Source organism: Mobula hypostoma, chromosome 7 (assembly GCF_963921235.1).
Source record: "Mobula hypostoma chromosome 7, sMobHyp1.1, whole genome shotgun sequence".
NCBI classification, from domain to species: Eukaryota; Metazoa; Chordata; class Chondrichthyes; order Myliobatiformes; family Myliobatidae; genus Mobula; species Mobula hypostoma.
Window position 1 is genome coordinate 39,801,952 of NC_086103.1, and position 26,889 is coordinate 39,828,840.

Here is a 26,889-nt window from a genome sequence, read left to right on the forward strand (position 1 = left end):
ATGACCTTGTTGACCTTTGTTAAACATGACCTACCATGCACAAAGCCATGTTGACTACCCCTAATAAATCCCTGTCTATCCAAATACTTGTAGATCCTATCTCTTAGTACCCCTTCCAATAATTTACCTACTACCAAAGTCAAATTTACCGGCCTATAATTTCCTGGATTACTTTTAGAGCCCTTTTTAAACAACAGAACAACATGAGCTATCCTCCAATCCTCTGACACCTCACCTGTAGATACTGACATTTTAATTATATCTGCCAGGGCCCCTGCAATTTCAACACTAGTCTCCTTCAAGGTCCGAGGGAATACCCTGTCAGGTCCTGGGGATTTATCTACTCTGATTTGCCTCAAGATAGCAAGCACCTCCTCCTCTTCAATCTGTATAGGTTCCATGACCTCACTACTTGTTTGTCTTATTTCCATAGACTCCATGCCAGTTTCCTTAGTAAATACAGACGTAAAAAACCCATTTAAGATCTCCCCCATTTCTTTTGGTTCCATACATAGCCGACCACTCTGATCTTCAAGAGGACCAATTTTATCCCTTACTATCCTTTTGCTCTTAATATACCTGTAGAAGCTCTTTGGATTATCCTTCACCTTGACTGCAAAAGCAACCTCATGTCTTCTTTTAGCCCTCCTGATTTCTTTCTTAAGTATTTTTTTGCACTTTTATACTCCTCAAGCACCTTATTGCTCCCTGTTTTGTACACATGTCATACATCTCTCTCTCTCCTTCTTTATCAGAGTTGCAATATACCTTGAGAATCAAGGTTCCTTATTCTTATTCCCTTTGCCTTTAATCCTGACAGGAACATACAAACTCTGCACTCTCAAAATTTCTCCTTTGAAGGCCTCCCACTTACTAATCATATCCTTTGCCAAAGAACAACCTGTCCCAATCCTTGCTTTTTAGATCCTTTCTCATTTCTTCAAATTTGGCCTTTTTCCAGTTTAGAACCTCAACCCAAGGACCAGATCTATCTTTATCCATGATCAAGTTGAAACTAATGGTGTTATGATCACTGGAACCAAAGTGTTCCTCTACACACACTTCCGTCACCTGTCCTAACTGGTTTCCCAATAGATCTAATATTGCATCCTCTCTATTGGTACCTCTATATATTGTTTAGAAAACTTTCCTGAACACATTTTACGAACTCTAACCTGTCTAGACCTTTAACAGTATGGGAGTCCCAATCAATATGTGTAAAATTAAAATCCCCTACTATCACAGCGTTGTTTCCTGCAGTTCTGCTATCTCTCTGCAGATTTGCTCCTCCAATTCTCGTTGACTATTAGGTGGTCTATAATACAATCCCATTAACGTGGTCATATCTTTCCTGTTTCTCAGCTCCACCCATATGGCCTTGGTAGACAAGACCTCTAATCTGTCCTGCCTGAGCACTGCTGTAACATTTTCCCTCACTAGTAATGCCACCCCCCCCTTCATTCCTCTGCCTCTATCACATCTGAAACATCGGAACCCTGGGGCATTAAGCTGCCAGTCCTGCCCCTCCTGTAGCCAAGTTTCACTAATGGGTATAATGTTGTAATTCCATGTGTCAATCCACTCCCTCAGCTCGTCAGCCTTCCCCACAATACTCCTTGTATTGAAATAGACACACCTCAGAAGATTATTACCACCACACACAACCCTTCTATTTGTGACTGCGCATGAACTTTTAACATCATTTATTTTCACCCCTCTATTTTACCACTCTCTGCTCTGGTACTCTGGTTCCCATCCCCCTGCAAATCTAGTTTAAACCTTCCCCAATAGCACTAACAAACCTCCCTGCAAGGATATTGGTCCCCTTGTAGTTCAGGTGTAACCCATCTCTTGTACAGGTTCCACCTGTCCCAGAAGAGGTCCCAATGATCCTGAAATCTGAAACCCTGCCCCTACACCAGTTCCTCAGCCACGTGTTCATCCACCAGAGCATCCTATTCTTACCCTCACTGGCACGTGGCACAGGTAGCAATCCTGAGATTACCACCCTCGAGGTCTAGCTTTTTACCTTCCTACCAAGTTCTCTATACTCACTGTTCAGGACCTCCTCACTCTTTCTTCCTACGTCATTGGTACCGATGTGTACCATGACTTCTGGCTGATCACCCTCCCACTTCAGAATGCTGTGCACACGATCAGAGACATCCCTGACCCTGGCACCCAGATAATGTTATATGAATATAAGGAAAGACAAGCCAATGATTGTGTACAATTGCAGACAGAGCAAAGTGTTAAGTTGTACTACAGAGCAAAATTCAAAAGGATGGAGAATGCAGGACTGAAGCTGTATTTAAATGCGCATAGCATTTGGAATAAGGTGGGCAAACTTGTGGTGTAATTAGAGATTGATCAGTATGACGTTGCGGGCGTTACTGAGTCGTGGCTGAAAGAAGGTTATAGTTGGGATATACTTTGTACCGAAAGGACAGGCAGGAAGGCATAAGCGGTGGTGTGGCTCTATCGGTAAGACATGGAATTGCATCTTTAATCAGAGGATCAGAGAATGTCGAATCTTTGTGAGTGGAGTTAAGAAACTGCAAGGGTAAAAACACCATTATGGGAATCGTATATAGGCCTCCAAATAGTCACCAAGATGTGGGGTTGAGATTGCAAAGGGAGCTGGAAAGGGCATGTAATAAGGGTGATGACACAATTGTAATGGGGGACTTCAATATGCAAGGAGATGAGGAAAATCAGGTTGGTGTCAGATCGCAAGAGGGGGAATTTGTTGAATGCCTACGAGATGGCTATCTTAGATTGGGTGTTGTATAATAACCCAGATTTTATTAGGGAATTTAATGTAAAGAAACCCTTAGGAGGCAATGATCATAATTCATAGTGCAATTTGAGGAGAAGCATATGCCACATGTATCACTATTGCAATGGAATAAAGGGAATTACAGAGGCATGAGAGAGGAGATTGCCCAGGTGGATTGGAGGGAGTTACTGGCGGGGAAGATGCCAGAACAGAGGCAGCTGAAGTTTCTGGGAATAGTTCACAAGGCGCAGAGATAGATATGTCCCACAGAAGTTGTACTCAAGTGGCAGGGCTAGGCAACTGTGGCTGACAAGAGAAGTTAAGGACTGCATAAGAGCCAAAAAAAGGGCATATAAGGTAGCAAAAGTGAGTGGGAAGTTGGATGATTGGGAAGTTTTTAAAATCCAGCTAAAGGCAACTAAAAAGGCTATAAGAAGGGAAAATATGAACTGTGAGGGTAAACTAGCTAATAATATAAAGCAGGATACTAAAAGTTTTTCAGTTACATAAAGAATAAAAAGGAGGTGAAAGTTGATATTGGACCACTGGAAAATGATGTTGGTGAGGTAGTGGTGGAGGACAAAGAAATGGCAGATAAATTTAATAAGTACTTTGCTTCAGTCCTTACTGTAGAGGACACTAGCTGTATGCCAGAGGTCCATGAGTGCCAGAGAGCAGCAGTGAGTGCCATTGCTAATATAAAGGGAAGGTTTTAAGGTGGACCAGATGGACTACATCCCAGTCCTGAAAGAGGTTGCATTGGTCATGATCTTTCAAGAAGCACTTGATTCTGGCATGCTCTCGGAGGATGGGAAAACTGCTAATGTCACTCCACTCTTTAAGAAGGGAGGAAGACAAAAGAGAGGAAATTATAGTCCAGTTTGCCTAACCTTAGCGGTTGAGAAAGTGTTGGAATCCATTATTAAGGATGAGGTTTCAGGGTACTTGAAAACTAACGACAAAATAAGTCAAAGTCCGCATGGTTTCTGTGAAGGGGAATCTTGCCTGAAAAATCTGTTAGAATTCTTCAAGGAAGTAACAAGCAGGGTGGACAAAGGAGAGGCAGTCAATGTCAATTACTTAGATTTTCAGAAGTCATTTGATAAGGTGCCTCATATGAGGCTGCTTAACAAGTTAAAATCCTATGGTGTACTGGAGATATACTAGCATGGATAGAGGAATGGCTGACAGGCAGTGAGTGGGAACAAAGGGGGCCTTTCTGGCTGGCTGCCAGTGACTAGTGGTGTTCCTTGGGGGTCAGTATTGGGATCACCACTTTTCACATTGTTTGTCAGTGATTTAGATAGTGGAATTGATGGCTTTGTGGCAAAGTTTGCAGGTGATAGATGAAGGGGTAGGTAGTGCTGAGGAAGCAATGCGATTGTAGCAGGACTTAAACAAATTGGAAGAATGGGCAAAAAAGTGGCAGATGGAATACAGTGTTGGTAAAAGGAACAATAGTGCACACTATTATCTAAATGGGGAGAAAATTCAAACATCAGAGGTGCAAAGGGACTTGGGAATCCTCATGCAAGATTTCTGGAAGGTTAATCTGTGTTAAAGAAGGCAAATACAATGTTGGCATTTATTTCAAAGAGAATAGAATATAAAAAGTAAAAAGATGGTGCTGAAGCTTTATAAGACACATCGCAATCGGAGTATTGTCAACAGTTTTGGTCCCATTATCTCAGAAAGGATGTATTGTCATTGGAGAGAGTCCAGAGGAGGTTCACAAGGATGATTCTGGTAATGGAGGAGTTAACATATGAGGAGTGTTTGGCAGCTTTAGGCCTGTACTCACTAGAATTTAAGAATGCAGGGGGATCTTATTGAAACCTACCAAATGTTGAAAGGACTACATAAGATGGATTTGGAGAGGATGTTTCCTCTGGTGGGCATATCCAGAACTAGAGGACACAGTTTCAAAATTGCAAGCCAACCTTTTGGAACAGAAGTAAGGCGGAATTTTTTGTTTAGCCAAAAAATGGTGAATCTGTGGAATGTTCTGCCACAGACTGCGGTGGAGGCCAAGTCTGTGGGTATATTTAAATCAGAAGTTGATAGATTTCTGATTGTTCAGGGCATCAAGGGATCTGGTGAGAGGGTGGTTGAATGGAATCCGGGATAAGCCATGATGAAATGCTGGAGCAGACTCAATGGGCTGAATGGCCTATTTCTGCTCCAATATCTTGTGGTCTATCTGGATAGTAGGGTTACAAAGAGCTATGGTCCAGGTTGATGGGGATAGGCAGTTTAAATGGTTTTGGCATGGACTAGTTAGGCTGAAGGACCTGTTTCTGTGCTGTACTTTACTGTGAGACTAGAACTCAAAGCTATAGCCTTAGAATTAAGTTTGAAAAAAAGAACTTTGCTTAATTGGAATACAGTCGGCCCTCTGTATCTGTGAGGGATTGGTTCCAGGACCCCTCGCGGATACCAAAAAACGCAGATGCTCAAGTCCCTTATTCAACCTGTCTCAATGCCGTGGACATTAGGACCTGGCGGTGGAGCTCTGAATCCACAGTGTTTCTGTTCACGAAAGTAATCACGATCATGATTGAAAATAAAGTGAAAATAATAAAGCAATCGGAAAGAGGTGAAACGCCATCAGTCATTGGAAAAGCATTAGGTTACAGTCGGTCAATGATCGGAACAATTTTAAAGGATAAAGTGAGAAAGGTCCTGCCCCGATGAAAGCTACAATTATTACTAAGCAACGCAGTGGTTTAATTATTGGGTTTTGGGGTTTTGGGTCTTTGATCCTCCACATCAACTCGGCACGGATGGAGAGCGCGCTCGGGAGCGATCTGTCACTGGATCGAACTCAGGAACTTTTGTTCCTGAGCACGGCGCTGAAACATATGTTTCTTAAGTGTTTTATATGCATAGAAAAGTAAAGTAGACACTATATTCTAAGACAAACGTTTGACTAACTGGTGCTAAATAATACCGCATGTACCTGTTCCGACTTACTTAGTAAGAGAACTTCCGGTTTTTTTTCAATCCCGATCCATGATAACCTACGCACATCCACCCATAGACTTTAAATCATCTTTAGATTACTTATAATACCTAATACAATGTAAATGCTATGTAAAATAGTTGTTATACTGCACTGTTTAGGGAATAATGACAAGAGAAAAAAGGTCTGTACATGCTCAAACAACAAGTGCTGGAAGAGCACTTCTGGGTTTTCTCGATTCGCAGTTGGTTGAATTCGCGCATGCGGAACTCGCTGATAAGGAGGGCCGACTGTATACGGTATGAATGTAATTGTGGATGGCTGTGTAAAATGCCATCCTATAAACTGAAAGACAACTTTCATTCTGTTTGCCATGAGCTTGATTTGAATCCAGATACCAGAGTGTGTCTAATTTTCCATGGCTTTTAATGCTTTTGCCATTGTCTCTTTATTGTACTTGGATGTCAAATTTCACTATTTGTTTAAACAGATGATGAAGATGAAATCATTGAAGGTGAAAGGAAAGAAGAAGAAGGAGATAATGACAATGAAGAATTGGACCCTTTAGATGCTTACATGGAAGATATAAAGGAGGAAGTGAAAAAATTTAACATGGGCAGTGTAAAAGGAGGAAGTGAGAAGGTATATCTTTTATTACTTTTTCTCTCTGCAGAGTACTTAATGTTTTTTATATTCCTTTGCAATTAGTGGATATTTTCTTAGAATACCAACTGAAAACTGTTGTTTTTAGATAAATGATGTGTGTAGGAACTTGTTTGTGTAGCCGGATCTTCTCTGGATCTGGAACTCCACATGAAACCTGGTCCCAATCTTTGTACAGAATGTCTTTCCCTGTTCAAGATGCAAGTGTTTCTGACAAGTCTGGTCTATATTACTCATCTCCAACTGCTCTTGAGAGCTGGTGGTAAAACCACTTAATGTGAAATGTTGTCATCCTTCTGATTAGTGTCTTCTCTCAATACTTTTGGTGAGAGAGATCCAGGATTTAGACCCAGTGATGAAGAAGGAGCAGCCATATTTTCTAAAAAAGGCGTGCATAACTTGGGAAGGAACCTGCAACTGGTAGAGTTCTGCCCTTGGACATCTGGGTGGGAGAGCTCTAATATTTGGAAAGTTCCTTCAAGGGACTACAGTCAGGGCAGATTGTGCTCCAGTCTGCACACTGTTTTGACTTGAAAACATGTCACCGGTTCTACATCATCACTGAGTCTCAAGCCCTGTGCTTTCCAGCATCACTGTGGGAGTATCTTATCAGAAACACTGTGATAATTCAAGGAAGTGGCTCACCATCACTTTCTCAAGGGCAATATGAGATAGAAGATAAATGCTGGCTTAAGATGAATTTAAAATGAAATCTTTGCAACTGATGAATTTACAGACTGTATACTTTGTAGCCCTATTGAATGGAATGAATGCATAGAGTAGTGGACTGGTTCTCAATCAGTTGGGCTGTTTTGTCTTGGGTGGTTTGAACTTTTTAAGTTTTGTTGAAATTACACTCATCTGCAAGTGCAAAATTGGTTTTAGGTTTTATTGTCACATGTACCAAGGTGCAGTGAAAAACCTGTCTTTCATACCTTTCATGCAGAACAGTTCAATATAACAGTGCATTGAGGTAGCAGGGATAAAACAATTAACTCACAAGTTAAAGTATTACAGTTAAAGAGAAAATGTGGTGCAGATAGATAGTAACATGCAAGGTTATAACAAGTTTGATTGTGAGGTCAAGAGTCCATCTTATCATCCTTGGAACCATTCATGAGTCTTAAAACAGTGGGATAGAAGCAGTCCTTGATCCTGGTCCTATGTGCTTTTAGGCTTTTGTATCTTTTGCCTGATGGGCGGGGGAGGAAAGAGAGAATGAACAGAGTGGGTGGGGTCATTGATTATGCTGGCCATTCCTGAGCAATTTTCATTTTGCAGGGTGCTGTAAATGTTATGGAACAACTTGGCTAGTGGTGTATTGCTTTTGAAGGTGGAGACTGCAACACTGCAGCTGGGATATTGTATATTTTTGTTGTCTATTTTTTCAGGAATTTTTTTCTGTTAAATTCCAGATTAACTTAATTGAACTTAAATTCCACATTTACCATGTTGAGTTTCTTATTCTAGAATGTATAATTCCATTTTACAAACAACCAAAAATCTTCTGTGAAAAAGGAGCTCTTGAATGATGCCATCTTTCAAACATAATGAAAAAAATGTAATATAGTTATTAATACTAATGTTTTGATAATATATTTATTGCATGTGTTTTGCAAAAGGGAGGAAATTGCAGGTTAATGTTTCAACTCATAAGATTTGTGTTGAATATACACTTCTATGGTAAACAACTTTCCATAGTTTTTCTGAGTAGCATTTGTGTGTTGGGCTTGTAATTATTTACTTTTGTTTTGGTACCAGAAGTCAGGTGCAACAGTAATGAAAGTCATGACTGTGGTAACAACCAAAAAGCCACATTCTGAAATGGAGAAAAAGAAAGGAGAGTTAATGGAGAATGACCAAGATGCAATGGAGGTAACAAGAAAAATTACCATTAACGCTTAAGTTTCCTATTAGCAACTTGAATTTTTACTATATAACTTTTTTAAAAGATAAACTGAAACTCTTCTAGTTGTGTACGAATTTGATTTTTTTTTAATTGAGCAGTATTCTTCAGAAGAGGAGGAAGTTGACCTTCAGACTGCACTTACAGGATATCAGACAAAACAGAGGAAGCTGTTGGAACCTGTAGATCATGGCAAAATAAAATATGAGCCATTTCGAAAGAATTTTTATGTTGAAGTTCCTGAACTTGCTAAAATGTCTGCAGAAGGTTAGTATTTGTAATCCTGCTGGGTGGAATTTATGCTGAGATGAGTTCTATGCCTTAAGTTTCATTGTGATTTCTTAGAATACAATTGTAAATTATAGTTATCTCTATAGGAAGAAGCTTAGCTACAACAGAACACACTCATACAGGTGACCCGCATAAAGGGGAGAGGTGCTTCGTGTGTTGTGATTTTTCATAATGCAAGGTTGAGTAAACTGTGCACTTGTCAAGAAACAGGAGTTCAGGAAAGTTTTGTGTTGATTTGTTTGTTTTCTTTTCCACGTAAGTTCTGTAAGAGAATTTTATTCCATGTCTCAAATATCTGGGCAGTGTTTTGTGAATTCTGTAAGGGCGAATAGCTGTAACACAAATGCTGCCCGTACTTGAATTGCAAATACAATAATTTGTTTCCATCCAGAATGTGGAATGAGGAATCAAATCTTTTTGATTTGCAAGTTTAAAGTGATTATCTACTGATACTGGACCAATTATTTCCTACTGTTAAATGTAATCTCAATTATGGCTATTACTCTGTTATGGATCTATGGAGTATGCCAGCAAGAAAGTGATCTTAGGACTGGATTTACTTTTAAGCTTTGATCATAGTTGTTTATGCAGGGATGGGGACTGGCTGTGGGGGAAACATGTAAGGTTCCTGAATAGCTATGTGATCTGCTTTGCTGGTGGTCTTAGAAGATTATAGCTGACTTCTCACCCAATTCCATATGGAGTCTTTGCCCTTTGAAACCAGTTGTTGGCAAAATTCATGATTTTAAAATTGACAGTTGGCCTACTATTAGTTGCCATTTGCAGAGAAAAATATTCAAATTTATTCCCACTCTTTGCCTGTGGATATAACTTAATATTGTGGATATAACTCAAAATATTTAGATTTTGCTTTGTGTGCCTGCGCTCCTCTCTCTTGAGATTCAGAAAATTGCTCTTAATTCTCTGGATTGCATTTCAGAATCAGAATCAGGTTTATTATCACTGGCATGTGTCGTGAAATTTGTTAACTTAGCAGCAGCAGTTCAATGCAATACGTAATATAGAAAAAGAAGAAAATAATAATAAAATAAGTAAATCAATTACAGTATACATAAATTGAATAGATTAAAAATTGTGCAAAAACAGAAATAATATATATTTAAAAAGTGAGGTAGTGTTCACGGGTTCAATGTCCATTTAGGAATCATACGGCAGAGGGGAAGAAGCTGTTCCTGAATCGCTCAGTGTGTGCCTTCAGGCTTCTGTTCCTCCTACCTGATGCTAACAGTGAGAAAAGAGCATGCCCTGAATAATGGATGCTGCCTTTCTGAGACACTGCTCCTTGACGATGTCCTGGGGACTTTGTAGGCTAGTACCCAAGATGGAGCTGACTGAATTTACAACCCTCTGCAGCTTCTTTCAGTCCTGTGCAGAAACCACCACACACACACACACACACACACACACACAAGACGGTGATGCAGCCTGTCAGAATGCTCTCTGCAGTACGTCTATGGAAGTTTTTGAGTGTACTTGTTGACATGCCAAATCTCTTCAAACTCCTAATGAAGTATAGTCACTGTCTTGCCTTCTTTATAACTGCATCGGTATGTTGGGACTAGGTTAGGTCCTCAGAGATCTTGACACCCAGGAACTTGAAACTGCTCTCTCTCTCTCCACTTCTGATCCTTCTATGTGGATTGGTATGTGTTCCTTCGTCTTACCCTTCCTGGAGTCCACAATCAGCTCTTTAGTCTTACTGATGTTGAGTGCCAGGTTGTTGCTGCGGCACCATTCCACTAGTTGGAATATCTCGCTCCTGTACGCCTTCTCATCTCCATCTGAGATTCTACCACAATGGTTGTATCATTAGCAAATTTATAGGTGGTATTTGAGCTATGCCTAGCCACACAGTCATGGGTATGGAGAGAGTAGTGGGCCTAGCACAAAACCCTGAGGTGCACCAATGTTGATCCATCAGTGAAGAGGAGATATTATCACCGATCCACACAGATTGTGGTCTTCTGTTTTAAGGATCCAGTTGCAGAGGGAAGTACAGAGGCCCAGGTTCTGTAACTTCTCAATCAGGATTTTATCTAGTCCCCTTTTTCATCTCCACTTTTAATGCGGTTAACTAATTGAAGGAACATTTGCATCTCTACAAAATTGGTCAGGAGACCTGTTCCTTTTTCAGCTAGATTCTTTAAAACCATTGATAGAAAATAGATGGTTCTGGAAATTTGCCAGCTTTCCATGTCATAGTTTTCCTGCAAACTGTTATTTTGCTTGTGAAAATTGCTCATTCTATTGTTTCCTTACAATATCATACATAGTCATTTTTCAGTATGTCCTCCATTTCTTTCAGTTACAGTAATGTAAGGATTTTGTCTTGCCCCGATCATTCAAGGAGTTCAGTGAGCTTGTCTTGCTCTTGATCATATTTACAGTCATTGTGAACTCTACAAATTTATCATAATGAGATACTTCTGTCTTGAAGTTGAAAGTAATTCAAATCTGCATCAAAAAGTACAGAAGTGTTGATAACCACAAGCCATACTTGTATCACGCTGAAGTTAAAGCATCTACCATCCCTATTGTCTATCCTACTTCCTTTAATATTGCTGTTTTTAGTCTACAGTAACCATGTCAGCCTAATAAGTTAGTTACTAAACTTTACTGATTACATTGAGGTTTAAAGCATTCTGATTACCATTAGCTAACTTGAATAAACATGGTTATTTTTATGCATTGGTTGAATGCTTATTGTTTCAAGCTTTTGTGTTACTTTACAGAAGTAAATACCTACAGATTGGAGTTGGAGGGTATTGCGGTACGTGGCAAAGGATGTCCGAAACCAATTAAGTCCTGGGTGCAGTGTGGGATCTCCATGAAAATATTAGGTTCATTGAAAAAGTGAGTACTAAAATGTACTAAAGTGACTTTTATAAGGATAGGACATGCAACAGTTCTTGCTCTTACTTACATACTTGCTCGAAATCTCTTACGATACTTTTTTGTGTATCAGACAAGGTTATGAAAAGCCAACACCAATCCAGGCACAAGCAATTCCTGCCATTATGTGTGGGCGTGATTTAATTGGAATTGCCAAAACTGGAAGTGGAAAGACTATTGCTTTTCTTCTACCTATGTTCCGACACATCATGGATCAGAGACCACTTGAAGAAGGAGAAGGTCCTGTTGGTAAGTATTTAATTTCCCATGTTTCATAGAAAGTAGCACTATAATCAAAAATCATGAAATCAAATCAAAAATTGAGTTGATTCAATTTGAGATTCAACTAATGTTTATTTGTCCTATTTTGTAGCTACTGGAACATTTAGTTCGTATTATTAAGGAAGCATGCAGCTCCAAAATGTTTAAAGCAGTAAAATGTGTATGTATCATTACATATAAGCACATATACATTTAAACTGCAAGTGTTAATGAACTGAATGAATGAGCATGTTAAAAAAAAACATGAAATAAACAACTGCGTAATGCTAACTCCATTAAGTAATGTGTTTAATGGAAGCCATCAGTATCCATTTGCTCTTTTAATTATGAAGCACGCTAGATTAATGGAATGGAATGAAAGCGTAAATTAATTTAAAGCAGTAAAGCATTAGAGAATGTCTGTATCATGGCTTTTACCATGCCATTTATTGTTGGGTAATTTGAATTTACTCTATTAAAGCAGTAGCTGCCTTCAAATCCAATGTGCAACCAAATTTCATGGATTACTAATAACCAGTTTGTTGTTCTGGGATATTTAAAATAGCTGTAACTTGCAAAATATTGAAAAGTCCTTACTTTAGTAATGAAAATATCCGTGAGTAGTTGCAATGACCCAATTTTTCACTTTACCCTTGCTCAGAAAATATTCTTAAGCCCAAATAGCATTGGAGAGAGACAGGAACAGACAAGTTAGAAAAGCGTTTAATTGGAGTAAGGGGAATTATGAATCTATCAGGCAGGAACTTGGAGGCTTAAATTGGAAATAGATGTTCTCAGGGAAAGGTATGGAAGAAATGTGGCAAATGTTCAGGGGATATTTGTGTGGAGTTCTGTATAGGTATGTTCCAATGAGACAGGGAAGTTATGGTAAGGTACAGAAACCGTGGTGTACAAAGGCTGTAGTAAATCTAGTTGAGAAGAAAAGAAAAGCTTACAAAAGGTTCAGAGAGCTAGGTAATGTTAGAAATCTGGAAGATTATAAGGCTGACAGGAAGGAGCTTAAGAAGGAAATTAGGAGAGCCAGAAGGGGCCATGAGAAGGCCTTGGCGGGCAGGATTACAGAAAACGCCAAGGCATTTTACAAGTATGTGAAGAGCAAGAGGATAAGACGTGAAAGATTAGGACCTATCAAGTGTGACAGTGGGAAAGCGTGTATGGAACCGGAGGAAATAGCAGAGGTATTTAATGAATACTTAGCTTCATTATTCACTATGGAAAAGGATCATGGTGATTGTAGTGATGACTTGCAGCGGACTGAAAAGCTGGAGCATGTAGATATTAAGGAAGAGGATGTACTGGAGCTTTTGGAAAGTATCAAGTTGGATAAGTCACCAGGACCGGATGAGATGTACCCCAGGCTACTATGGGAGGCGAGGAAGGAGATTGCTGAGCCTCTGGCAATGATCTTTGCATCATCAATGGGAATGGAAGAGGTTCCGGAGGATTGGAGGGTTGCAGATATTGTTTCCTTATTCAAGAAAGGGAGTAGAGATAGCCCAGGAAATTATAGACCAGTGAGTCTTACTTCAGTGGTTGGTAAGTTGATGGAGAACCTGAGAGGCAGGATTTATGAACATTTGGAGTGGTATAATATGATTAGGAATAGTCAGCATAGCTTTGTCAAGGGCAGGACATGCCTTACGAGCCTGATTGAAATTCTTGAAGATGTGACTAAACACATTGATGAAGGAAGAGCTGTAGATGTAGATGTAGATGTACTGGATTTCAGCAAGGCATTTGAAAAGGTACACCATGCAAGGCTTATTGAGAAAGTAAAGAGGCATGGGATCCAAGGGGTCATTGCTTTGTGGATCCAGAACTGGCTTGCCCACAGAAGGCAGAGAGAGGTTGTAGACAGGTCATATTCTTCATAGAGGTCGGTGACCAGTGATGTGCCTCAGGGATCTGTTCTGGGACCCCTACTCTTCATGATTTTTATAAATGACCTGGATGAGGAAGTGGAGGGATGGGTTAGTAAGTTTGCTGATGACACAAATGTTGGGGGTGTTGTGGATAATGTGGAGGGCTGTCAGAGGTTACAGTGGGACATTGATAGGATGCAAAAATGGGCTGAGAAGTTGCAGATGGAGTTCAACCCAGATAAGTGTGAAGTAGTTCATTTTGGTAGGTCAAATATACTGGCAGAATATAGTATAAATGGTAAGACTCTTGGCAGTGTGGAGGATCAGAGGGATCTTAGGGTTTCTATGTTTCAAACTTAAGGTCATTAATTTTCAATTTAGTAACTTAAATTAGCACCCTTACTTTTCTTTAGAAAGATAGAAAACCTACAGCACAATACAGGCCCTTCGGCCCACAAAGTTGTGCTGAACATGTCCCTACCTTAGAAATTACTAGACTTACCCATAGCCCTCTATTTTTCTAAGCTCCATGTACCTATCCAAAAGTCTCTTAAAAGACCCTATCATATCCACCTCCACCACAATTGCCAGCCCATTCCACACACTCACCACTCTCTGAGTAAAAAACATACCCCTGACATCTCCTCTGTACCTACTCCCCAGCACCTTAGACCTGTGTCCTCTTGTGGCAACCATTTCAGCCCTGGGAGAAAGCCTCTGACTATCCGCACGATCAATGCCTCACATCACCTTATACACCTCTCATCCTCCGTCACTCCAAGGAGAAAAGGCTGAGTTTACTCAACCTGTTTTCATAAGGCATGCTCGCCAATCCAGGCAACATCCTTGTAAATCTCCTCTGCACCCCTTCTATGGCTTCCACATCCTTCCTTTAGTGAGGCGACCAGAACTGAGCACAGTACTCCAAGTGGGGGTCTGACCAGGGTCCTATATAGTCCTAGATAACCTTTCTGGTTATCTGAGGCTGAACAAATGTGTGGGAAGCGTTCAATCATAAGGAAATTAGCTTTGGAAAACTTAAATAAGTTTCTGATATGATTCCGTGTTTCAGAGAACTCTGAACATGTTTGAAGCACTAGCAGAACTAATTTTCCAAAATTATTAGGGAGGAGTAGTTGTGCCAGAGATTGGATGGGGACATTTTTAAAACAGGAAAAGCCACACATAGTTCTAACATATTTAGTCTCACAGTGGTGATTGCAAAAATTGAAGACATAAATATGATAAAAAATTATTAACGCTTTAAAAGAATTGCATCAGATGTGCGAGAAACTACAAAAACATTTTACAAAAACTATTAAAACATTTTTGAAATCATACAGTACTCTCTTTTTCTCTTCTGCAGCACTCATCTCAACTCCAACCCGTGAGTTAGCACTTCAGATTACCAAAGAATGCAAGAAGTTCTCAAAACCACTTGGACTAAGGGTAGTATGTGTTTATGGAGGGACCGGAATAAGTGAACAGGTAATTCTTCAACATCAGTCTTGTCTCTTGAAAACAGTGACTCATTTGAGTACTGTTGCAGCAAATGATCCATCAAATGTATAAATGATATTCAATTGGAAGTAGAATGGGAACACTCAGAACACCATCAATGACAGGAGGATATTAGTAAATATGCAGTATGGTCAAGTAAAATGCAAATGAAGTTCTATGCAGGAAAATACGAATTGTTACGTCTGATGGGAAGGTCATTTGCATTGCTTGACAGTAAAGTTATTTTGAACAACTTATATTATCACCATTGTAATGCTAAATGCTTTGTTGAGATTTTTAAATTGTGTATTTACATTGACTGAGCTATTACTTGTTGTGTTTTTTAAGTGGCTAACAATAAAATGTTGAATTTTGTGGACTATATTTTTCTCAGTGTAATCCCTCATGGTGGGTGGAGGAGATGGCAGGAAGTCTCTCACTTTATTTATCTTTAACAGTAATTTTTAAAAAGCTTTCCTCAAAGGATATCATTGTGAATGTCTAAATCCTAATTCTTTGGTTAATTTAAAGTTAATTGTTTATCCTTCTATATTATAACAAATATTTTATTTATAATGCAGATTGCAGAGTTAAAGCGAGGAGCAGAAATTATAGTGTGCACACCAGGCCGCATGATAGATATGCTTGCAGCCAATAACGGTAAGTAAAGGGAACTGTGAACAATTGAGCACTTACTTTACTTTTTGTTTAATGTTAAGTTTATATGAAAGCCACTTAAAGCAGAATGCCGGGGAAAATATTTCAAAACATGAACATACGTATTCACACATTTTTTGAGATCAGCAAGAAAGTTTTGCATCTGCTTTATTCAAGCAACTATTTCATGAATTTGTAAAAGGAATCTTAATTCTGATAATTGTTTTCATGCTGTGTGAAATGCTCTATCAAAATAGGCAGCTTGTCTTGCAAATGTACATCTGCATCTAAAATAACTCGTGCATGATCACGTAAACATGAGGAATTCTGCAGATGCTGGAAATACAAGCAACACATAATCAAAGTTGCTGGTGAATGCAGCAGGCCAGGCAGCATCTCTAGGAAGAGGTACAGTCGACGTTTCGGGCCGAGACGTCGACTGTACCTCTTCCTAGAGATGCTGCCTGGCCTGCCACATTCTCATGCATGATCACAGTGATTTTGGATTGGACAACAGACATTCTCAAGATAAAATCTTAGATAGGTTTTTGATAATCAGCATGGATAGGATGGGCTGAAAGGCCTTTCTCTGAGCTGTAAGACCCTGACTTTATTGTAGTTAGGTCAATTTCAAAATATTAGTCTTTGTGTTATTAATATTTCTTCATTACAACAATTTTCTATTAGCTTTAGTGGACTACTACTTGGAAGTGCCAATCATTGTGACAATTTTCAAATTATAGGCCATAGCATCAATTAATATGTAGTTAATATTTGCATGTATTCAGTGACATAAAATGAACTTTTATTTGCCAATTTAATGGAAGCTATCGATACTTTTTCCTCAAAAATAACTTACACAACTGTACTTTTTAAACGCAAACAACAGGAATTCTGCAGATGCTGGAAATTCAAGCAACATACATCAAAGTTGCTGGTGAACGCAGCAGGCCAAGCAGCATCTATAGGAAGAGGCGCAGTCGACGTTTCAGGCCGAGACCCTTCGTCAGGACTAACTGAAGGAAGAGTGAGTAAGGGATTTGAAAGCTTTCAAATCCCTTACTCACTCTTCCTTCAGTTAGTCCTGACGAAGGGTCTCGGCCTGAAACGTCGACTGCGCCTCTTCCTATAGATGCTGCTTGGCCTGCTGCGTTCACCAGCAACTTTGATGTATGTTGTTACACAACTGTACTAATGGGTTTCCCTTTTATCACTATCAATGCTGCCCTTCCCTGTATCTCTTGCACTTCCCACACGTCTGATCTTTCGCACCCGCCCCCCTCAACACAACAAGGATAAGGTTCCTCTTTTCCTTATTGCCACCACATGAGCCTCTGCGTCCAGCACATTATTACCACACCTTCCACCATCACTAATGGGATCCCTCCCCCGCACCCCACCTCTGCTTTCTCCACAAGACTCAACCATCCCCACTGATATCCCTCTAGGTATTTATCCTTGTAATTGTCTACGTGCTACACTTGCCTCTGCACCTCCTCCCTCAGCATCATTCTGGGTACTGAACAGGCCTTCCAAGTGAGATGACACTTCACCTGCAAATCTGTCAATTGTTTATTGTATCCAGTCCTCCTAGTGCTACCTCCTCTACATTACTGAAACCTACGCAGATTGGGTAGGGTTTCGTTGAGCACCTTTGTTCCATCTGCCACAACAGCCAGGACCTCCAGTGGCCACCCAGTACAATTCCACTTCCAATTCCCATACCGTAATATCTGTCCACGACCTTCTCTACTGCTGTGATGAGACCAGGCACAAATAGAAGCAACATCTCATATTATGTCTCAGTAGTCTCCAGTCTGAGGACATGAATGTGGATTTCTTTAACTTCTTTAATCACACCCCTCTGTTTTAAACATAGAAAATAGGTGCAGGAGTAGGCCATTCGGCCCTTTGAAATTGCACCGCCATTCAGTATGATCATGGCTGACCATCCAACTCAGAACCCTGTACCATCCTTCCCTCCATACCCCCGATCCCTTTAGCCACAAGGGCCATATCTAGCTCCCTCTTAAATATAGCCAGTGAACTGTCCTCAACAGTTTCCTGTGGCAGAGAATTCCACAGATTCACCACTCTCTATGTGAAGAAGTTTTTCCTAATCTCGGTCCTAAAAAGCTTCCCCTTTATCCTCAGACTGTGACCCCTCGTTCTGGACTTCCCCAACATCGGGAGCAATCTTCCTGCATCTAGCCTGTACAATCCCTTTAGGATTTTATATGTTTCAATAAGATCCCCCCTCAATCTTCTAAATTCCAATGAGTATAAGCCTAGTCGATCCAGTCTTTCATCATAGGAAAGTTCTTTGCTTTCTTTCATTCTGGTTGCTCTCTGACCCCTTTACCCCACTCCTACCCCATGACCTGCCCAACAGCTCCCTCTGATTCCCCACCTTCTTCCCTTTATTCCATAGTCTAATGTCCTCTCCCATCAAGATTCCTCATCTCCCAGCTTCTCAAATCATTCTCCTCCCTCCCCCCACCCCATCCACCTATCTACCCCCTCACCTGGACTCATCTATCACCTGCCAGCTAGTGGTCTTCCCCTGGCCCTATCGTTTTATTCTGGCTTCTACCTCCTTCCTTTCCAAACCTGGTGAGGAATCTTGACTGCTCATTTTCCTCCATCGATACTGCGTGAACTGCTGGGATCCTCCAGCATTTTGTGTCAGTTCTACTACTTTTATCCATTCCTTCATTTCCACTTTTCAGTCCTGCAGAGCTGTCTTTCAGAGTAAACATCTGCCTGTGTTAATTCCTGTCTTCTTCTCAAGCTTCCTATCCATTTTAAAATACAAATAATTGGTTTTGCTGCTTGCCTTGAAAATGCATGGTCCATTATTATCCTTGATATTTTTCTGAGCCCTGAGCGATGAATTGAAGATGAAAACAACTCTGGGTTCCAGATCACTTTTGTATAGAGTCTCATTTGCAATTTGGAGATATGACACTGATTATACCTTTGAGGCTGAATCTAGTATTAGATTAGCTTTATTGGTAGTTTTGTAATGGCTAAAAATGAACACTAGGAGTAAATCACCTTCAATCCATTTTTTTACATCTCACTATGTAGTTATTCTGAACACATTTAGCACAGCAATTATATTTTTTTCCTGTGACAAAGGAGCTATATAATGGTAGGTAAAATATGAATCAATTAGATCTCACAATGGTATCAAAGATATTGCTGTAGTATTTGTAGATTTAATAGTTCATTATGGCTTCACTTGGCACTTATGTGTGTTTTATATCATACATAATTGATTTGAATGCATGAAAAAAGTATACATTTTAATATTAGACACTGTATGATATTGAATATCACTTTACTAAACTGTCAACATTATTTGACCCATATGGAGAAAGTTTCCTCAAGAGATTTGATTTGGGCATGCAAGACATAACCCATCAGAGGTAGGTCCTTAATCAAGTTGTGCAGTATCCAGTTACTAAACGTGTGGCTCCTTGTGAATATGTCATATTCATCGCAGAATATATCAATACTGTTGGAATATTTTCAGTTGTCTTTTTTTTTCCTCTCTGTTTTTGTAGGTTTAATTTTCTTGTATTCGGAATCTTAGAAAGTTGATTTTGAAGTCCAGCATTTACAGCTGTTCAACACTATTTCACTGGTTAATTCTCTAGAGAAAGTAGGCAGATACTTAATTTAAAATGCACCAATAATAGCAATTAAAGGCAAGTAGCAAGGACCCTGTTTTCCACACATGCGGCGTAATCTCTAATATGTTCTTTTTTCTAGGTGAATGCTGAGACTTGTCAAATAATGGCCTTTGGGTTTCTTGCTTCATCTCAATCTAAAATTGTTGATGGGTGTTTGTTTTGGAGAGGGCTGTTTTATGAATTTTGCAGGTTCTTCTTGCCCCAATGGTATGCAAGAATTAGAAAACATGGGCAACTATTTTCATGTAGTTTATACCCAATGTAAAATTCGTACTTAGTACATAATTTCTTTATGAAGCAAGACAAAATATAAAGCAGATATATAATCATGAAAGTATGGACCAATTTGATGCTTAATTTTGGATTCTTTTTAGTTTTTGCATACAAAATGGTTTACTGGTAGTGTTTTAGGAATTGCTAATATTTGCATGTAGCATTCATTGAAATTATTCTTGCTGTTTTCAGGTCGTGTGACAAATTTTCGCAGAGTTACCTATGTTGTACTTGATGAAGCAGATAGAATGTTTGACATGGGCTTTGAGCCTCAGGTAGGCATTGAAATGTATTTCCTGGAAATACTATATGATAGCTTTGACTAGTGTTATATAGTTATGTGTGACTTGTTTGGGCATGTGTGCAAATAACTGATCAAGAATTCCGAATCTCTGCACTGAATAAAGTTCTGTCTGTCTGTATCTTGTTTTACGGCGGTTGGCATCCAGCTTAATGGTGCATTACTGCCACCCTCTGCTCTGAATAAAGTTATATAATAGAGGTAATATAAGGTAATTCTGCAGCTGTTCTCACTGAAGGATCACTTGGAACAATTTACAAACCAATTTGCACTTTGTTTCACAGATTGTGATTTGATAAAAGCTCATAAAAACTTATAAAGCACTTAATTTACATGCAAAGTGGCTTATTTGGGCAGATGTATCTATCATCCAGGTGTGCTCAGAAACCACAATTTGATTGAAAACCATGAGTAAATTTTGAAATTCATGTCATAATATACTATTGTGGTATGCATTATCTGCTTTTACCATTCATCTGTGGAGGAGTGCATACCTTGCATCTTTAGATTATAACCATCAGCTCCCATCTCCAAATGGAGCAAAATGTTTAACTTTCATTATTTTCCTAGAATGTCTTTCATTTGTATATGCTGACAGAATACCTAATTTGGTTACACAATTTTAAAAAAAAATTTCTTATAAATATTTTAGGATAGTTAACTATCCTGCTTGGTTGGTTGAGGTAAGATCATAAGACCATAAAACATAGAAGCAGAATTGGGTCATTTGGCCCATCGAGTCTGCTCCGCCATTCCATCGTGATAACATAGGCCTAAATCAAAATGGTTTTCCTCAGGGGAAATCTTGCCTAGAAAATCTGTTGGATTTCTTTGAGGAATTAACAGGCAGGATATACAAAGGAGTGGATTTTCAGAAGGCCTTTGACAAAGTTCCACACATGAGCCTTCTTAACAAGATATGAGTCCATGGTATTACAGGAAAGATACTACCACGGATGGAAGATTGGCTGACTGGCAGGAGGCAAGGAATGGGAATAAAGGGGGCCTTTTCTGGTTGGCTGCTGGTGACTAGTGGTGTTCCGCATGGGTCGGTGTTGGGATCACTTCTTTTCACATTATGTGTCAATGATTTGGGATGATGGAATTGGTAGCTTTGTGGCCAAGATTACAGGCAGTACAAAGATAGGTGCAGGGGCAGGTAGTGTTGAGGAAGCAGGGATCCTGCAGAAGAACTTGGACAGATTGGGAGAATGGGCAGATCCCACCCCGCCACATGCAAAAATGCCATCCCCTATTCCCAGTTTCTCCGTCTCCGCTGCATCTGCTCCCAGGATGAGGCTTTCCGTTCCAGGACATCTCAAATGTCCTCTTCCTTTAAGGATCGTGGTTTCCCTTCTGCTGTCATCAGTGATGCCTTCAACAGCATCTCCTCCATTTCCTGCACTTCAGCCCTTACCCCATCCTCCCGCCACCACAACAGGGTCAGAGTTCCCCTTGTCCTCACCTACCACCCCACCAGCCTCCGGATCCAACACATTATCCTCCGCAACTTAAACAGGACCCCACCACTAAGCACATCTTTCCCTCTCCACCCCTCTCCGCTTTCCACAGGGATCGTTCCCTCCGCGACTCCCTGGTCCACACGTCCCTCCCCATGGATCTCCCACTCGGCACTTATCCCTGTAAGCGTAAGTGCTACACCTGTCCCTACACCTCCTCTCTTGCCACCATTCAGGGCCCCAAACAGTCCTTCCAGGTGAGGCAACACTTCACTTGTAAGTCTGTTGGGGTCACCTATTGCATCCGGTGCTCCTGGTGCAGCCTCCTCTACATCGGTGAAACCCGACGCAGATTGGGGGACCGCTTCGTCGAGCACCTCCACTCCATCCGCCACAACAGACAGGATCTCCCGGTTACTACTCACTTCAACTCTGCTTCACATTCCCATTCGGATATGTCCATACATGGCCTCCTCTACTGCCATGATGAGACTAAACTCAGGTTGGAGGAGCAACACGTCATATACCATCTGGGTAGTCTCCAGCCCCTTAGTATAAACATTGAATTCTCCAACTTCCAGTAATTCCCTCCCCCTCCCATCCCCCATCCCAGTTTCACTCTGCCCCCTCCCCCAGCTGCCTATCACCTCCCTCATGGTTTCACTTCCTTCTACTACCCATTGTGCTTTGCCCTATTCCTTCTTCGCCTTTCCTGCCTATCCCCTCCCCCCCACCCCTTTATCTTTCCCCTTACTGGTTTTTCACCTGGCACATACCAGCCTTCTCCTTCCCACCCTCCCCCCACCTTCTTTATAGGGCCTTTGCCCCTTCCCTCTTCAGTCCTGACGAAGGGTTCCGGCCCGAAATGTTAACTGCTCATTTCCACGGATGCTGCCCGACCCGCTGAGTTCCTCCAGCGTGTTGTGAGTGTTGCTTTGACCCCAGCATTTGCAGAGTATTTTGTATATAGTGTAGGGAAGTGTATGTCCCTGTACTTTGGCAGAAGGAATAAAGGTGTAGACTATTTTCGAAATGGGGAGAAAGTTCAAAAGTCAGAGGTGCAGTGGGACTTTGGCGTCTTCGTGCACGATTCCCTGAAGGTAAATTTGCAGGTTGAGTCTGTGGTAAGGAAGACAAATGCAATGTTAGCATTCATTTTGTGAAGACTAGAATATAAGAGCAATGATGTCAATAGACAATAGGTGCAGGAGTAGGCCATTTGGCCTTTCAAGCCAGCACCGCCATTCACAGTGATCATGGCTGATCATCCACAATCAGTACGCAGTTCCTTCCTTCTCCCCATATCCCTTGACTCCACTATCATTAAGAGCTGGATCTATCTCTTTCTTGAAAGCATCCAGAGATTTGGCCTCCACTGCCTTCTGAGGCAGAGCATTCCACAGATCCACAACTCTCTGGGTGAAAAAGTTTTTCCTCAATTCTGTTCTAAATGGCGTACCCCTTATTCTCAAACTGTGGCCTCTGGTTCTGGACTCTCCCAACATCGGGAACATGTTTCCTGCTTCTAGCATGTCCAATCTCTTAATAATGTTATATGTTTCAATCAGATCCCCTTTTGTCCTTCTAAATTCCAGTGTATACAAGCCCAGAAGCTCCAATCTTTCAACATATGACAGACCCGCCATCCTGGGAATTAACTTCGTGAACCTACGCTGCACTCCCTCAATAGCAAGAATGTCCTTCCTCAAATTTGGAGACCAAAACTAGACACAATACCCCAGGTGTGGTCTCACCAGGGCCTTGTACAACTGCAGAAAGACCTCTTTGCTCTTATACTCAACTCCCTTTGTTATGAAGGCCAACATGCTATTAGCTTTCTTCACTGCCTGCTGTACCTGCATGCTTACTTTCAGTGACTGATGAACAAGGACACCTAGATCTCATTGTACTTCCCCTTTTCCTAACTTGACACCATTCAGATAGTAATTAGTCTTCCTGTTCTTGCCACCACAGTGGATAACCTCACATTTATCCACATTAAACTGCATCTGCCCACTCACCCAACCTGTCCAAGTCATCCTGCATTATCATAACATCCTCCGCACATTTCACACTGCCATCCAGCTTTGTGTCATCTGCAAATTTGCTAATGTTACTTTTAATCCCTTCATCTAAATCATTAATGTATATTGTAAATAGCTGCGGTCCCAGCACCGAACCTTGCAGTACCCCACTAGTCACTGCCTGCCATTCTGAAAGGGACCGTTAATCCCTACTCTTTGTTTCCTGTCTGCCAATCAATTTTCTATTCATGTCAGTACCCTACCCCCAATACCATGTGCTCTAATTTTGCCCAGTAATCTGCTATGTGAGACATTATTAAAGACTTTCTGAAGGTCCAGGTACACTACATCTACTGGCTCTCCCATGTCGATTTTCATAGTTACATCCTCAAAAAATTCCAGAAGATTAGTCAAGCATGATTTCCCCTTTGTAAATCCATGCTGACTTGGACCGATCCTGTTACTGCTATCGAAATGTGCTGCTATTTCATCTTTTATAATTGACTCCAGCATCTTCCCCACCACTGATATCAGGCTAACTGGTCTATAATTCCCTGTTTTCTCTCTCCCTCCTTTCTTAAAAAGTGGGATAACATTAGCTACCCTCCAGTCCTCAGGAACTGATCCTGAATCTATAGAACATTGGAAAATGATTACCAATGCTTCCAGGATTTCTAGAGCCACCTCCTTAAGTACCCTGGGGTACAGACCATCAGGTCCTCAGTCCCATCAGTCTATCCAACACCATTTTCTGCCTAATGTGAATCTCTTTCAGTTCCTCCATTACCCTAGGTCCTCCGGCCACTATTACATCTGGGAGATTGTTTGTGCCTTCCCTAGTGAAGACAGATCCAAAGTACCTGTTCAGCTCGTCTGCCATTTCCTTGTTCCCCATAATAAATTCACCCGTTTCTGTCTTCAAGGGGGCCCAACTTTGGTCTTAACTAATTTTTTCTTCTTCCCATACCTAAAGAAGCTTTTACTATCCTCCTTTATATTCTTGGCTAGTTTACCTTCTTCGTATCTCATCTTTTCTTTCCGTATTGCGTTTTTAGTTATCCTCTGTTGCTCTTTAAAAGTTTCCCAATCCTCTGGCTTCCCGCTCATCTTTGTTATACTTCGTTATCAAGTTATACTTCTCTTTTATTTTTATACTGTCCTTGACTTCCCTTGTCAGCCACGGTTGCCCCTTACTCCCTTTAGAATTTTTCTTCCCCTTTGGAATGAACTGATCCTGCACCTTCTGTGTTATTCCCAGAAATACCTGCCATTGTTGTTCCACTGTCATCCCTGCTAGGGTATCTTTCCAGTCAACTTTGGCCAGCTCCTCCCTCATCGCTCCATAGTCCCCTTTGTTCAACTGTAATACTGACACTTCCGATTTTCCCTTCTCCCTCTCAAATTGTAGATTAAAACTTATCATATTATGGTCACTACCTCCTAATGGCTCCTTTACCTCGAGTTCCCTTATCAAATCTGGTTCATTACACAACACTAAATCCAGAATTGCCTTCTCCCTCGTAGGCTCCAGTACAAGCTGCCCTAAGAATCCATCTCGGAGGCACTCCACAAACTCCCTTTCTTGTGGTCCAGAACCAACCTGATTTTCCCAGTCTACCTGCATGTTGAAATCCCTCATAACAACTGTAGCATTACCTTTGCAACATGCCAATTTTAACTCCTGATTCAACTTGCACCCTATATCCATGCTACTGTTTGATAACTCCCATCGGGGTCTTTTTGCCCTTACAATTTCTCAGTCCTATCCATACTAACTCTACATTTCCTGATTCTATGTCGCCCCTCACAAGGGACTGAATTTCATTCCTCACCCACAGAGCCACCCCACCCCCTCTGCCCACCTGTCTGTCCTTTCGATAGGACATATATTCTTGAATATTCATTTCCCAGCCCTGGTCCTCTTGCAGCCATGTCTCTGTTATTCCTACAACATATACTTGCCAATTTCCAACTGAGCCTCAAGCTCATCCACTTTATTTCTTGTACTCCGTGCATTCATATATAATACTTGTAATCCATTACTCCCCTCACCTTTCACATCAATTTCTATTGCACTTGGCCACACTCTCCGATCCCTTCCTGAGCTTTCTGCCCCGTTAATTCTGTTGTCTTTCTTAATTTTCCTTATTCTCCCTTTCCCTTTAACTCCATCCTTATATTTCCTCTCCTCCCTCCCACTACTTAGTGTAAACACACCTGCGTAGCAGTGGCAAACCTGCCTGTCAGAATACTGGTTCCCCACCTGTTAAGGTGCAACCCGTCCCTTTTGTACAATTCATTCTTACCCCAAAACAGATCCCAGTCGTCTAGGGATCTAAATCCCTGCTTCCCGCATCAGCTCCTCAGCCATACATTCAGATCCCCTATCTCTCTGTTCCTGCCGTCACCGGCATGAGGAACTGGAAACAAACCGGAGATAACCACCCTGGAGGTCCTGCTTTTCAGCGCCTTCCGAGTTCTCTGAAGTAACGCTGCAGAATTTCTTTCCTCTTCTTCCCGACGTCATTTGTGCCGACATGCACTATCACTTCCGGTTGTTCACCTTCACCCTTGAGGATGTCCTGCAATCGGTCCGTGACGTCCTGGATCCTGGCACCAGGGAGGCAACACACCATCCTTAATTCCCGCCTGTTGCCGCAGAAACCCCTTTCTGTACCTCTCACTATAGAGTCCCCTACTACCACGGCTCTGCCTGATGTCTGTCTTCTCGGCTTTGCTTCAGCGCTAATTTTTGACTGGCAGACCTGTCTGCCTCTCAGACTGGCAGTGTCTTCTGTCCCAACAGCTTCCAAGCAGGTGAACCTGTTCCAAGAGGTATATTCCCTGGGGTCTCCTGTACTCCAAGCATCCATCCCTTCCTCATCGTCGCCCCCCCGCCCCCCCCGGTGTCTTCGGTGTAATGATCTCGCTGTAGGTCCTGTCCAGAAAACTCTCGGTTTCCCGGATGAACCTGAGGTCATCCAGTTGCTTTTCCAGTGCCCCAACGCGGTCCTTCAGGAGCTGAACCTGGACACACTTTTCACAGTTGTAGCAGCCAGAGGCACCATCAGTGTCCCTGACCTCCCACGTCATGCAAGCATCACACTGAATCAGTTTACCTGTCATTTATTCACCACTTCTCACCCTCTCCAAATGTGGCGTAGTCTCCTCCCTCAGCCTCCTCGCCGAAGACTCGAGCCAAAGACTCGCACTTTTCTCACAAGGCCCTTCCCTCGACAAGGCTGCTCCCCTAGAGCAAACCTTACTTTTATTGGCTGATAAATTGACTAATTCTTTTCCCTTGCCGCACCTTTGCCG

At 41.3% G+C, this 26,889-nt stretch overlaps 1 protein-coding gene across 3 annotated transcripts in view; it reads left to right on the top strand.

The window, feature by feature from the left end:
* The window catches only part of ddx46 (DEAD (Asp-Glu-Ala-Asp) box polypeptide 46), a 61,262-nt gene that overhangs the window by 16,911 nt on the left and 17,462 nt on the right, over positions 1-26,889 (top strand). For 2 of the 3 annotated variants that reach the window (XM_063053290.1, XM_063053292.1), the window contains 8 exons: positions 6,232-6,383; positions 8,166-8,279; positions 8,412-8,577; positions 11,355-11,475; positions 11,588-11,763; positions 15,025-15,146; positions 15,740-15,818; positions 19,979-20,061. In XM_063053290.1, coding sequence (XP_062909360.1) covers positions 6,232-6,383; positions 8,166-8,279; positions 8,412-8,577; positions 11,355-11,475; positions 11,588-11,763; positions 15,025-15,146; positions 15,740-15,818; positions 19,979-20,061 — 1,013 coding nt within the window. The remainder of the gene's footprint in view (positions 1-6,231; positions 6,384-8,165; positions 8,280-8,411; positions 8,578-11,354; positions 11,476-11,587; positions 11,764-15,024; positions 15,147-15,739; positions 15,819-19,978; positions 20,062-26,889) is intronic. The other variant, XM_063053291.1, reaches the window with a different exon arrangement.